Raw genomic sequence first — 13,567 nt, 5'->3', positions numbered from 1 at the left:
CAAACTCAGAAAATCAGATCTTTGAGGTGTGTCAAGATTGCTCAACCTTAAATTGTGCTACTTTGAATCCCTCATCAGTGTTGATATTGATCCCATTTTTTTCTGGGTGCTGTGGTCCCATTCCTATTAACAGTCATAGACTTCACTTCAAGCTATTCTTTTAGAACATTCTGTAGAATGACACTGGCCACCCATGCTTCTTGCGATATCTCATGGGATCATGAAAGGCTTTAAAGTAGCTTTTCCTCAGTGATACAAGAATAAAATCAACATTCATATGCTGTCAGCCAGATTGTGGACTTTAAAATCTTTGCTGTTGTGCTCTCAGCAAAACAGATTTCCCCTCAGAGGTGATTGAATACATTATTTTATTTAAATTTGGGGTTGGAGCCATGGTGAACTCATTTGGGCTAGTTTAAGTAGCTAGAAACACTGAAAACTTCTTTTGATGTAGGTAACTGTTGGGTCTGGATAGAACAAGAATAGTGATGGGGCTCTTGTCCTTGCAAAAAGGGGTGTACCAGATGATTTGGGTGTAGGGCAGAAGGTGTGGCTGTGTTCAGGTGTGGTGTGAATAAGGCTGGGATATATGCAGCGTGTGGCAGTGCAGGGAAGGTCAGTGGGGAAGGGTGGAGGGGAGTGGCAGAAACCAAGTGCAGCGGGTGTCCTGTCAGCAAAGCAGGGTGGGCGGGAAGAAGGGCTGGCGCTAGTGGGGAAAGTGATATGGGGGCAAAATGTGCCTGAGAGAGGGGGTGGAGGGGCGCCAGGGACAGATGGCTGCCGTGGGGGTGCACAGATGCTGAGACAGCAAAGCGTTGCAGCAACGTGTGGTGGATGGTGGTGACAGTGGCCTGCTGCTGAACGGGGAGGGCAGGAACTGCTGGTGTTGCAGAGAAGGCAGCTGGTCCTGGGGCAGGCAAAACTTTCAGATGTTTTGCCAGAAGTTGTTTCTGCATGTGCTGCTGGGCTTGCAGCTGCAGCAACCTATATTTGTCTACTTCTTCTGGTGTAAAGGTGATAGGCTGCTGTGTTAAAGGAGGGGAGGTGGATTTACTGTACACTTCTAGGTCATTTAGTGTGTCACCATACTTCTGCATAGCATTGTCACAAAAAGAGTCTGAACTGCCTTCTGCCCGGTTCAAGTCCATGTTTACATCATGTAGTTCTTCTTTGGTCTCTGTTGAATTAACAACAGAATATCTATTAGAGGGAAAAGCACCAGGGAAATCATTTGGTACTGGATCACAGCTTTGTATAAAGGGCTGCACTTCACTAATGAAGAAATTGGTTTGTTCCTTTATTGCTGTGTTCCTTTTTATGCTTGGGCTCTGATAGCCTGTTTCAATTTGAATTATGTCTTTAAGAATACAATGATCATAATCAGTTCCAGGTGAAAGTGTAACATTAGTAATCTCTGATGCTGCAGAGTTGTTTTTCTTCACACTGTTTTCCAACAAACTGATTTCATTATGTCTCATGTCATTTTTACCTATGCTAAGCACTTTCTCTGGCACAGGTAACATTGCAATGTCATCTACTGATGATGAAAACTGAAGAGCAAAGTGACTTTGTGAGTGATCCTTTAATTCTACACCACTGCTGATTGAACATCTCTCTGAATCATGCTGAGTTTTCTTAGACTGCACTCTTTCTAAAAGTAACTTGGCTGTCATTGACTTTCCTTTACCATATATGTCTTTTGCCAGGTTTTTGGAAGAGCAGGTGGGAAAGTTTTTAGACTGACTATTCACATTCAGAGAGTTGGAATGTGCAGTTTCAGCTTTTCCTGGTTCAGTGTTAGAACCTCTCTCAGCATCCTCTTTTGTTTTGTTGTCACAGTTGTCAGTCTCTTTGGAGAAGGATTCTGAACTGCTGCCTCTTGATATTCTGCTGCTAGATGATCTTTCACTGCTTCTTGAATCACTGGTGGAACCACTTTTGGATTTGTGGTTGCTTCTACTCCTACTATGAACTTTGCCAAAATGCTGATGTCTACATCTCCTGTGTTTAGAACTGTCTCTGATTTGTGAAACTTTATGTCTTGAACCTCTTCCATATTTAATTGTGCCACTCTGAATACAGTTTCTAGTTCTGTGACTTCTACTATGACAAAGATAATCCTCGTCTGTATCATCGGACGTGAAAATACACTTGTGCTTTCTGTGTTTACATTTGTGCCTTTCATCTGTCCTGCTTTTTCTTTTACAACAACAAAGCAAATTATTCCTTCTGTGATTGTTTGATGTGGGACTCATGTAGCTTATGTAGCTACTTGTACTGCTAACTGAAGTGTCAGAATAGTTGGAATGTCTGCCTGACAAGGACTTTTGAGGAGATGGGAATTTCCAGCATCTTGAGTAACTTCCACATCCTTCATTATCTGAATACCTGTTCAAACTGGATTTACAACAAAAGAAACTTCCACTAGAGTCTTTTCCACTGTCACTTATGTCACTGCTGCAGCTGACCACATCTTGAAGGGATCTGGAGTCATTTTGGTTCTCATATCTTTCTTCAGAATCAATTAAATGACATTTTGCAGATTTAGATTTTTTAATCCTAGACATAAAAGCAGAAAGGGAAATGCTTTCATTCTTAATGTTCTGAGTTTTTCTTTCACAGCCATGGAAATGATGCTTTAAAGGTCTTCTCAGTGTTGTTGTATAAAGACTTTTTTCTGTCACATAATCTTTTTGTGAGACATCAAGGTAAGCAGGCACTTTGGGTATATTTTCATTCAAATAATCTGCAATGCATTTTTGACCATTTTCATTTATTTCTTTCCCTATGTCTGACTCAGCTTTTTGCTTGGTCTTTCTTGGGTTTAGGGACCCTTTCATCTTCTTTGGTTTCAACAACTGATTATCTTGTCCATTTGACATTTGCTTGTGTTTTATTAAACCTGAGGGTTCATATTCATCTGCAGTCTTATTTTTAGAAAGCTCTTTACAGCTTGCTTTGTTTGTTCCATGCTGTTTACCCTCCCTGTGATTTAAAGAGAGTCTGAAGTCAAAATACAGTGGATTACAGCCATATGAAATACAGGGCTCAGTCTTTGTAAACAGAAGTAATTCTGTGGGCCACTGCAGAGCAGTGGTGCCATCTTTGCTCACTACATGGAGGAAAGGCAGTGCCTGGGGCTTAACTTCTTTAACCATGGTCTCCTGTGAAAATGTTTCCATATTCCCATCTGTGGTTTCTGTAATCTCCAAAGATCTTTCTCTTTTTATCACTCCAGGACTGTCACTAATGTTGCTTGAGCAGGTCAGTTCAGGTGCTGGCTGTCGTGGGAGCTCACGTAACTGGTCAGACAGGTGGGCATTGTTGTGCTTGTAGGTGTTCAGCCGTGTACAAAAATTGCTAGCTTGGCATGAAGATGAAATGGGAGTTTCTAAGAATTGTTCAGATTCATTCAGTTTGTTCTCTTGCTCTGTTTCTCTCAGTGAAGCAGAAAAATTCGAATTTGAAAGCGGTATTTTGACTTTAGAAAATGGAAGATTACCTCTGAATTTTTCTTCTGATTCCCTATCACTACTTTTATCATTTTCCTTTAGCATTTTAGGTTTTGCAGCTACATGACTTGATGCACTGTTATCTAAATCCATTTGGTCTTGTATAATAGGTGATTCTTTATCCAAACTTGCTTTCAGTTGTTCCTCCAAAAGTGTGACAGAGTGACTGCCTTCAATAGTTTGCCTTTTTTTATGGTTGGGGGACTCACTACAATCATTTCCTTCTTCAGAGTTCTCACTGAAGACTGATGCTGAGGACTCAAGCTTCAAAGGGACTTTTTTAGAGAATGAAAAAGACACTCCTGCCCTTTGAGAGGTATTGTTGCTCTCTGGGAATATTTGTGAGATGTGATTTCCAAGTGCACGGTGTCTTTCAGTTGGGGGATGATGTCTGCTGATAAGAAGTTGCTGTTTCTCTATTATGCTTTTGGAGAAGCCTTGTCCTTCACTTGTGATGGTTCTTTGAGAACTTGCTGTGAACTTGCTGCCCTTGTACAGGAAAATGCCATCTGGTGATTGCTGATTTCCCAGGACTAATCGGGGGGCTTTAAGCAATGGTCCACTCCCAGTGATGCTTTAAGGTAAAAAATAAAGAACAAAAGAAAGCTCTATTAAGTAACCAAGTTATGACAGAGCTTGCATTTGACAATGTCTGTCTGGCGAAGGAGAGTGTCACTCAATTTTTCACAGGGTAAAGCTAAGTTTCATCAGGGAAAATGTGTGGTTTGTCATCAGTTTGGGCTTTCAAATGGGCAAGACAGTCTTTACACACAGAAAATTACATGTTTTAATGTCAGCACGTTGATGTTCTTTTTCAGTTATGCCCATGTATGAGCAAAACAAATATTGGTTTTACTCAGAATTTATATTTAGGGGAACCTAACCTGTGGTAAGTCTTGGTTTTCTCAAAGGCCTCTGCAAAGGAAATCGTACCATGTTCAAAAAGAGATGCTTCCACCTGAAGCATCTGCAAATCAAACTATAGAAGAGAAAGAGAAACATTCTGCTTACTTAGGGAAGACTGTGGTTTTTTGATCTTTTTAAGAGTAGAATCTTATTTTATCTTTAAATTATTCCACAATAAATGATTTTGCAAAACATTCAAACAGATATTCATACTAAAACTTGTCAGCAAACTGGTGGGGGAAAAAGTCACAGCTTCACTGGTCTCATTATCAACCATGATTTTACTTACTTTGCCACATTTTCTATGCTTTGCTTCTGTTAATTACATTATTCTTCTTTTCAAAATATCTTGAATTTTAAATATGATTTCGTTTTCTTGTAATTAAAAGAAAAATAATTTACCTATTCTAGGGCTTTAACAAGAATGGCAAACCACTGATTTCTTGAAACAGATAATTAACTGAGACTGAAATGACTGTTGCCATTCTCCATTAAAGATGTGACATATACAGCCACCATAAAAGTGTTTTTCCAAAAGGTATTTTAAACACACATTTCATTAGACTACTTATCTACGTTTGCTATCAATGCACTACTACAGAACACTAACAAGAAAAAAAACCCCTGGAAACAGATTAAATAAAGATTTTGATAAAAAATATAAAACATTTTAATTAAATGTAAATAAATTAAAACTGTTAGATCTGCATATAAGTTATCTATAATTGGCAATCATGTTTTATAAACGCTATAAAAATACATTAGTCTTCAAGAGGAAAGACAGAAAGGCTCCCTGGAGTAGGGTCAACTCATATTATGAGAAAATGTGTGCATTTCAGAGAATATATTTGCATTTGCCAGAAATTCAGCACCAGAAGATACAAATTAAACCTTATTTGTATGTTAAGAACAAAGTGTCTCTTGGAGGAGGCATATAAAGAAATCCTTTTCAAAGCCTTATTAGATTTAAGATTTTTCTGTGCACAAGATTAACAATAATTTTGTTGTTAGATTGAATTAGCTTGTTGTAAGGAACTGTGTTTGAACCTGGGAGACAGTATTCAGGGATGGTAACATGATGATGTGTGTAGACTTCTGCTTACAAGAGCTGACCTTCTGTCTTTCCTGAGCAATTGGGAATGCTACCCCTCAACCAAAATCCTGGCACCCAGCCTCCTCTGAGCCTATTAGTGATTACAGGGAGGAATAGCAAGCTCTTTCTTTCCACACTCTATGTAAAATATTATGGACTCCTGGCTCTATCTAAAAGCAAACCTGCTCTTTCCCTCCCAGATTCATTCTGGCTTTCCTATTATCACCGACATTATCAGTCTATCTCAGGCTGCATCTTCAAGTGCGTGGGCATAAAGGAAGCTTCCCACAGGCAGTTACATTTGTTTCAGCAGATTTGTATGAAAATGGAGTCGTAATCATAAAAGTGATATATTAGCACTAAACTGTTATATGTCAGCCGATTGCTCAAAAGCAATTACATGGGCCAAAATGAGTTTGTAATAAACTCTGAATGCTATTATTTCCAGGGTACAGTAATCTTCAGATGAATTTAAAACAATGCCAGTTTATTTATCTGATTAACTCATTGTGGTCATAGATTAATATAAACAATTGGTCTGATGGCAATCTATTCTATGGAAGCATTCAGTGTCATTAAACAAAGGAGATTTCTTAAATTTCTTAAATGTTTGTCCTCTATCTTGATATTAACCAATAGATCTGACAGTATTAGACCAACTTAATTCAGTTAATGACTTGTTTTTCCTTCGAATTATCCTACAGAGAAACTGAAAAATAATCCCAGTACCCTAAAAGTAGTAAAAATTATTCACAAAGGGTTTATTCTCTCCCATTAACTTACAATCAAATGTTGAGATACTCATACTAATCTCTTCAGATCAGTTTGGATGAGGTAAAATGGTGATATTATAAAAGTGTCTTCAAAACATTCCATTTAGAAGACATAACAATAACTGTCTACAGGAGAGAAAATGACAAACTTTCAAACAGCATGTAATTAAGTCAGAGGTTTTCAATGTATGGTTTGCAGAGCAGGATCATTTGGAGTTGAAGGCACCTGAAAACAGGTTACAGTACAGACAATCTCTGTACATTACAATTACATTGTGTAGGAGTAAAAATATTACAGTTTCTTCTGGAAGGGAGGAAAAAGGGCATTAAAACCTCATATAACTTTAAAAAACTTGCCATTCTGACTGCTTCCGTAACTCTGCAAGCTGGTGGAGTCGCTTGAGTGCCTTTTCCTGTTTCTTCTCATCTTTCCATGACTTTGAGGCCACATTTCGAGCAAATTCCCTTTGTTTTAAATCTTTCAATCTCTGTGTGAAAAGAATATAAACAGAAGGGATTAGACATGTACACAGCAGATATAGTTCCTCTTACTAAATGTATTTACTTTTCATTAAGTTAGTATGTAAATGGAGAGTAAAAGTACACTTAAAATACTATAATAGTGAGAAGAGACTGAAAATGTTATTTTTGCTTAACAAAACAGCATAATTTACCCTCTGATATTTATCTGATAAATGCCTACATATGAATGATACCTTTTTTGGTTTCTTATGAATACACAAATGTTCTGTTGGGTACAAATACAGACACAAAACTAGAATGTATTTAATGAGGTCAACATTTTCCTATTCAATTCATCCTGTTAAAATATAATCCACAGACACATACTGGAATAACTCTGAGCTCCTATGTGTAACCTATTTTACAGTTCTCTACTCGCACATGTACACACAGATGTGTGGGAACTTATCTGTTGGTTTTGTACCTTTTTAAGGCTGCATTATTTTCTCAAAGGAGAGAACCACTGTCAGAAATATTTGATCAGGAAACTCTTTTATAGTTATTTTCACAATTTTTTAATCTCCTCACACATCCATAAATCAGGTAATTGCTGTTGGAGAGAGCAAATTTCTTTGCCTTTATTACATTTTTTTATTGCCTGATTTTGCACTGCTGATACCATAAGGAAAATGAAGGAGAAGACATAAACTAGAAAGTGTCAACAGCATCCTCTGGAAAAACAGTTGTCCCTGAGTTCACTGTGCTCTGTAAGAGTCAGCAAGTCATCTCTAACCTTACAACTCCCCAGTTCAAATCCATGCTTCCATACTCCATGGCAGAAATGCCTTTCTCCTTCCCCACTTTTCCAGTGTTTTGGGAAAAATGTTTACAAGATAGGAGGGAACTCTGGTGTATTCAGCCAGATGTCCAAACTGGAAGCTTTGAGGACCAGAACTGAAACTAAGCTGCTGCATTCGCTTGCCCCTTGGTCCAGAAGGGGCTGTGCTCATCTGTGTAACTTAGAACTACTGTGGCAACACCATGAAATGCTAAACTTTCCATGGAGCATTTTTTGCAATGTAGATTTGAAGAGAAGTTTTGACATCACAGTCATTTTCAAACTACTGCTCATCTTTCAGTGTCTATGCCTACTTGACTGTCCACCAGCACCTAAAGATCAACATCCCAATCACTGACATCATCTCATGCTGTTGTTTCACTACAGCAGGGCCAAAAGATCAATATGCATCAGTAGGATAAATTGAAGGCTGACCAAGCATTGTAAAAGCAAATACTGCTTTCTGCAGCTCAGGTATGGGGAGCAGCCTAGCCATGGCAAGAGCTGTACACTGACCAACATGCACCTGCTTCTGAGAAACACGGCTGGAGGCAAGGAGTCCTCAACTTGTAGAGGTCAAGAAAATTATAAATGCATGAGAGAAGTGCTTTCTGGAGAGAGGTCTAGCTTTTGCCAATAGATTATGATAAAGCAAATGGGTGAAAATCACCATCTGAAGAGATGACAGCTTCTTTTTTGTCCAGCTAAGATGAAAGAATTCAGTAAGTGGCAATGACATAATATGACAGAGAGGCATGGAAAAACACTTGGTGGAAACAGGCCATACAAGATCTGTGGTTTCTTTCTGTGAAGAGTGCTGGAAAGCTCTAGTGAGCATCTCTCACCACTGTCACGTCAGCTGTCCTTCAAATATGGGATTTTTTAAAAAGTCAGATAACATCTGTGAGAGAAAAATAAGTGCTGGGGAACTAATAGCAGAAGTTTTTTTGTTTATTCTCAGTCTTTTGGACCCCAAGACATATGCCTTTGAGCACAGATCTGTAGACAGGGAGAGCTGGTCTGTCCACAAATAATCTGCTCAGGCAGCTTAAGATGGGTCTCTGGCTCTCAGCCACCCCGATGGTTTTGCACAGACGCTGCCTGTCGGATGAGGACAAGAAAGCCAGGAAGGTGCTCAAGGAACTGGTGCACCACCAACCAGCAAGGATCATCATGCTGCCTAGTCCCTGATGAAGTTTAATCATTTCATCAGGACTATTTACAGTCTGTCAAATCTGTATGTTTCTCAGTAAAGTTTTTGTCAGTCCCAACATTCAGTACTTCCTTGAACTAGACTCTGAAATAGGACGGCTGCAAAGTCCTCTTTAAAGCTCTTAGGCTTAACTTTCTTGGAAAGAAATGCTCACTTCAGCATATGTTTACTTCTTACCTGTCCCTTTTTGTGCCCTCTGTCACTATTCATTTGTCCCTCATCAGGCCAGTCACAATAGCACTCCATTCCCTCAACCTCATTATCTGCAATTTACAGTCAAATGGATGAATATGTAAGACAATGTTACTTTTGGTTCAAGAAAGAAGCTTTTCAAATAATATATTAAAGCCAAAGCTGAAAAAAGAACTCAGAGAATCTTCCCAGAACAAATCCAAATGTTCTGTCATCTGGGTAATATTTACACGAGTGTAGAGATATTTAAGCTGTAAAGATCCTATTCTCCACAGAAAAACATAGGTAGTCTTGAGCCTTATTAACATGTCCAATGTGAAGAAAGGGCAAAGAAACACATTTGAGAAATGCCCTTTAGAGTGGCTTGCTATGTTTAAGCTGTCACCATGAGCTGTTCAGCATCACACATAAAGCATTCATGAGGAAAAACAGAAACAGTTTCTACCTGTCAAGGAAACAAAGAACAGTGTGAAACTGAGAACTGTGGAGCACAGTACCGAAAAGCAATGCCATTTCGTTTCTTTGACAGTTAGGATGATAATCAAAAAAGCAAATGGACCAACACTAACAATAGGAGTTCCAGCAGTATTTTTTGCTCTCTAATGGCATGCAGCATGTGTCAGAGAAGTAGAGAAAAAGAAATGTAGGTAAGCATAGCAGAGAACTCATCAACTGGAGATGAAATCCAAGGATTCAAAAGCTCTACAGTCTGAGGAGAGAAAGGGCTTTCCCTGCACATTCACTCAGCAAAACAAAACAAAGCTGCACTGCTAAAGCTCTAGTTAGAAGTCATAATGGAATTTGTCAGCTATGTTGGATAGATCATGGGACTGCCTGCAAAGCCCTGGTTTTCTTCACTAATAACCTGTGCCAGACTCCTGAAAAGCACACAGATATTTTCTGCAGGTGGGGTAGAAGAGGATGCAATTGAGCAGGTATCTGAATGACAACCCCAAGTTCAGCAGGTGTGCTTGAAAATTCACATTGCTTTACACAGCAATTGCATTTTTCACATAATTAGGTGCTTAACTGGACATCCAAATACAAGCACATATATATATAATAAAATATGATTTATTTTGTGTTCTGTCCTTCACCTGCTACAAATATAATTGTCATGCAATTATATTGAATTTTTAAACTCATGTTCGATTCTTTCTAATTTTTTGTACACGTGTGCGTGGAAATTTCTGTATCTAAAAGTAAATCATCCCTTTTTTTATGACAACCCACAGAGAAGACTATGAGAAGACTATATGAGAAGACTACAAAAAATGTTCATTGTCATGGAAAGATTTACTTGTGGAACTGGTCTGAGTCCCATTGGCTCTTTTAAGACTCAGTCAAAAACTGCTGAATCTATGCTTTTCTTCCTATGAATCTCCAAGAGATTTAAATGAGTTGCATTGTCAATACCTACTTTTGCTAGACATCAAATAACAGTGGCCAGATATTTGTAATTTAGCAATTTCTTCCAATTCTTAATGTCTGGGAGTTTTTGTTCTTTTTAAAATTGTCACTTTATTTGGGCCAGTGCTTGCTTTGTGATGACCTGTGAGCACCTGAAGAATATTCACTGCTGGCTGGGTTTGCAGTACTGAGTTTGCTTTCTATCCAGAGTTACGATCCTGATTTCTATTCTTCCCTGTGCAGGTAAATGTTTACCTGGATTTCTATTCTTCTGATCAATTTCAGATGCCTTTCTTCACAACCACTGGAAAGAAATAAGCACTTTAGGGATCTAATCACCTGTTTTAAAAGCAGCTGTCTAAAACAAGAGGGATAAAGTGAAATGCAAAAAAACCTCTTTGTTTTCATTGTATACAGAGATAATTAAAAGTGTCTATCTTAATTTCAACAGAGTGCTACTTTATTAAGGAGACATGTCTGACCTCCCAGCTAAGGTGCCTTGACACCAATGCACACAGCATGGGCAGCAAACTGGAGGAGTTGGATCCCACTGCTCTGCTAGAAAGTTGGGACCTAATTGCCATCCCTGCAACGTGGTGGGAGGAATGAAGGGTTTAGTCAATGGGCTCACCTGAGAAACTGCCCCCTGGGACATGGGAGCAGAATCAAGCTGGCAGATCTTTAAGGAGGTTACACCAATCCTTTGGTGTAAGAGGAAAGGAGAATGGCATGGCTGAATCAAGACCTGCTGGTCAAATGAATTGGCAAGAAGGAATGGAAAGGTAGAGGAAGCAGGGACAAGTATCCCAGGAAGAGCATAGCAATGCTGCTCAGTTATGTAAGGATTGGTCAAGGCAAAGGTGCAGCTGGAGCTGATCTTGGCAGTGGATGAAAAGAATAATAAGGAAAGCAGGAATGTTAGCCAAAAAATGAAAGTTAAAGAAAGCACACTGCCAAATAAAGAAAGAAAATGAGAGTGGTGAACTGGTAACAAATAAGGAGAATTTGAGCTACTCATAGCTGCTTTCCCACATTCTGAACTGCCAAGTGTGTCAATTTGAGGACCACAAGGGGATGGTACTGTGAGACAGTATTACTCCTCCTGAGTATTCTGCCAGGGTCAGTGCCATTTTATGGATTTCACAGGGGTTCTCAGTGGTAACTCTTCAGATTCTGGGAAGAAGAACTGCAATTCTACTGAGTAGCAAATCCTTTCCTTCTTCAAGTAGTGTAACTGCATGGATGTAAATAGAAGGCATCTTTGAGAAAAAAGTAATTTTCTATGTATTAGGCTAGAAAATGTCATTTTAGTATAAATTAAACTATTTTTTCCCATTACGTTTAGAATATTTTTGTTCTGGAATATCATTCACAATGCACCTGCCAAACTACTTATTTTGCATTCCAGCCCCAGGTAAAAATGTATATAACAGTTTGGATATACATCTTCTGTTGTATTTCGAGAGCCTTCTTTGAACTGAAGTCCTTGAACTAATGTGAGTGTTTCAGTGCCTGATTTGCTTTAAAGATTTATTTCCACTCAGCAAAAAAGCTCCTTAATTAAGTTCTAATCAAATTCACCATATAAGGGTTAATTGAGGAAAAAAGGAATGTTAATTTCAGTAATTATTCTCTTGCTGTAACCCTAACATTGGAAACAAATGCATTATTTGTAAAATTATTTCACACTGCAAACCATCAAATGAGAATGATAGTCACTAGAGAACATAATTAAACTTCATATGTAAAGCTTACAGTGTTAACTCGCTAAGTGAAAGTGAGGAAAGAGCAATGAAGGAATTTGCCTTTACTATCATAAGGAAAATCCTAAAAATAAATTGGAAAAGCTATTATATACAGGAATTAGCAATGAGAGATGAAGCTGAAAAACTAGCTGATAAATTTTCATTTGTTTTACCCATAAATAGCTACAGATCCCTTTGAAGTGTGTGCAAGTAATTATTTGTTAGGGTATTTTATATTATAGTCAGCTGTAAAAGATTTAATATTGGTAGTGGAAGTGAATGACAAGACAAAGAGAAATTATCCTGGTCTGATTGGATTAGAGAATGAGATGATAGCAGGAGGGATGGAAACTCAGTCCTCAGGCATGTCCTAGAGAATCCATTTATCAGTGAAAGAGATGCTGATCATGGATCTAACCTGAAGGATAAATTACAGATGGCCCTTCAGAGGGCTTATTTATACATGTTTTCAGAGAAACTCTTACTGTTTAACCAGACCTGCAAGTATTCTTCCAAATTAAACTGATTCCATCTATTGTTGTATGAAAGTATCCATTTGTGCATACTTTCAATTAAAAAGATCCAATTGTGTTTTTCATAAGAATCCCACAAACGAAGTTGAAACAGATTCATTTGGAGGCTGTTTCCATAAGGAAGAGGACAGAACATGCACCTTGTGCCAGCACCTCACTCCGGCAGAAGCCTGAGCTATGGAGTGCTCATGTTTCTATCAGTTCCATCAAATGTGTTATCATAGACTCCACCAAGCTGGCTACATACTGTGGATTTTCATTCGATCTATTTAGTGTCACTTTGGAATACAGAGCAATTTATACATAAAAATCAACACATTTGAATGACGAAAATCTCAGGGCAGGGTCTGTATCTTGCCTTCATATTATCTCATTTGTCAGGGCGTTTGGATCTTTCTTAGATCAAAAACATCATTGCATATATTTTATTTTTTTCCTTCTCCTTTAAGCAGCTAAAATAAAATAAACTGGCATTACAGATCCTGTGCAAGACTAGCTCCTTTCAAAAATTTCAGTACTTATTCTAATCCTATTTAAAAATATTTAAGACTTTCCACATGTTTTCTCACCACTTTATTTTTCTTTGTTTTACTGTAGCAGGCAGAATACAAAATCACCTACATTTTAAAAAGAGAAAAGAGAATCTAAATTATTCCAGAATTCTACAGGTGAGTCCAAAACTTGGCCTCAATCTTTTTTCAATGTTGTCAGAATGCTTTCAGAGTAACAAAAATGACAGTAGAAATGTCTATACATAGATTTTTAATTACACTCTTCATAGGCATATTTCAGATTTCTTATGAAACTTCATCCTTACCACGATATCATTTTACAAATAAATAAATAAATGAAGGCATAGAGAGATGGAATGAATTCTGGAAAGAGCAGGG

General features: G+C 38.1%; 1 protein-coding gene across 1 annotated transcript in view; it reads right to left on the bottom strand.

Annotated features, from left to right (window-relative positions):
• Positions 1–305: 305 nt before the first annotated feature.
• The window catches only part of ZNF804B (zinc finger protein 804B), a gene marked incomplete at its 5' end in the record, with an annotated part of 225,290 nt that continues 212,028 nt past the window's right edge, over positions 306–13,567 (bottom strand). Inside the window, 2 exons of the mRNA XM_083869659.1 lie at positions 306–4,086; positions 6,642–6,772. Of these exons, the coding sequence (XP_083725785.1) occupies positions 411–4,086; positions 6,642–6,772 (3,807 nt within the window). The 3' untranslated portion in view covers positions 306–410. The remainder of the gene's footprint in view (positions 4,087–6,641; positions 6,773–13,567) is intronic.

Source organism: Zosterops lateralis, assembly GCF_965231275.1.
Source record: "Zosterops lateralis genome assembly, chromosome: 1".
NCBI lineage: Eukaryota > Metazoa > Chordata > Aves > Passeriformes > Zosteropidae > Zosterops > Zosterops lateralis.
The sequence above is the reverse complement of the archived record's forward strand: the minus strand, read 5'-3'. Positions and strand labels throughout refer to the sequence as shown.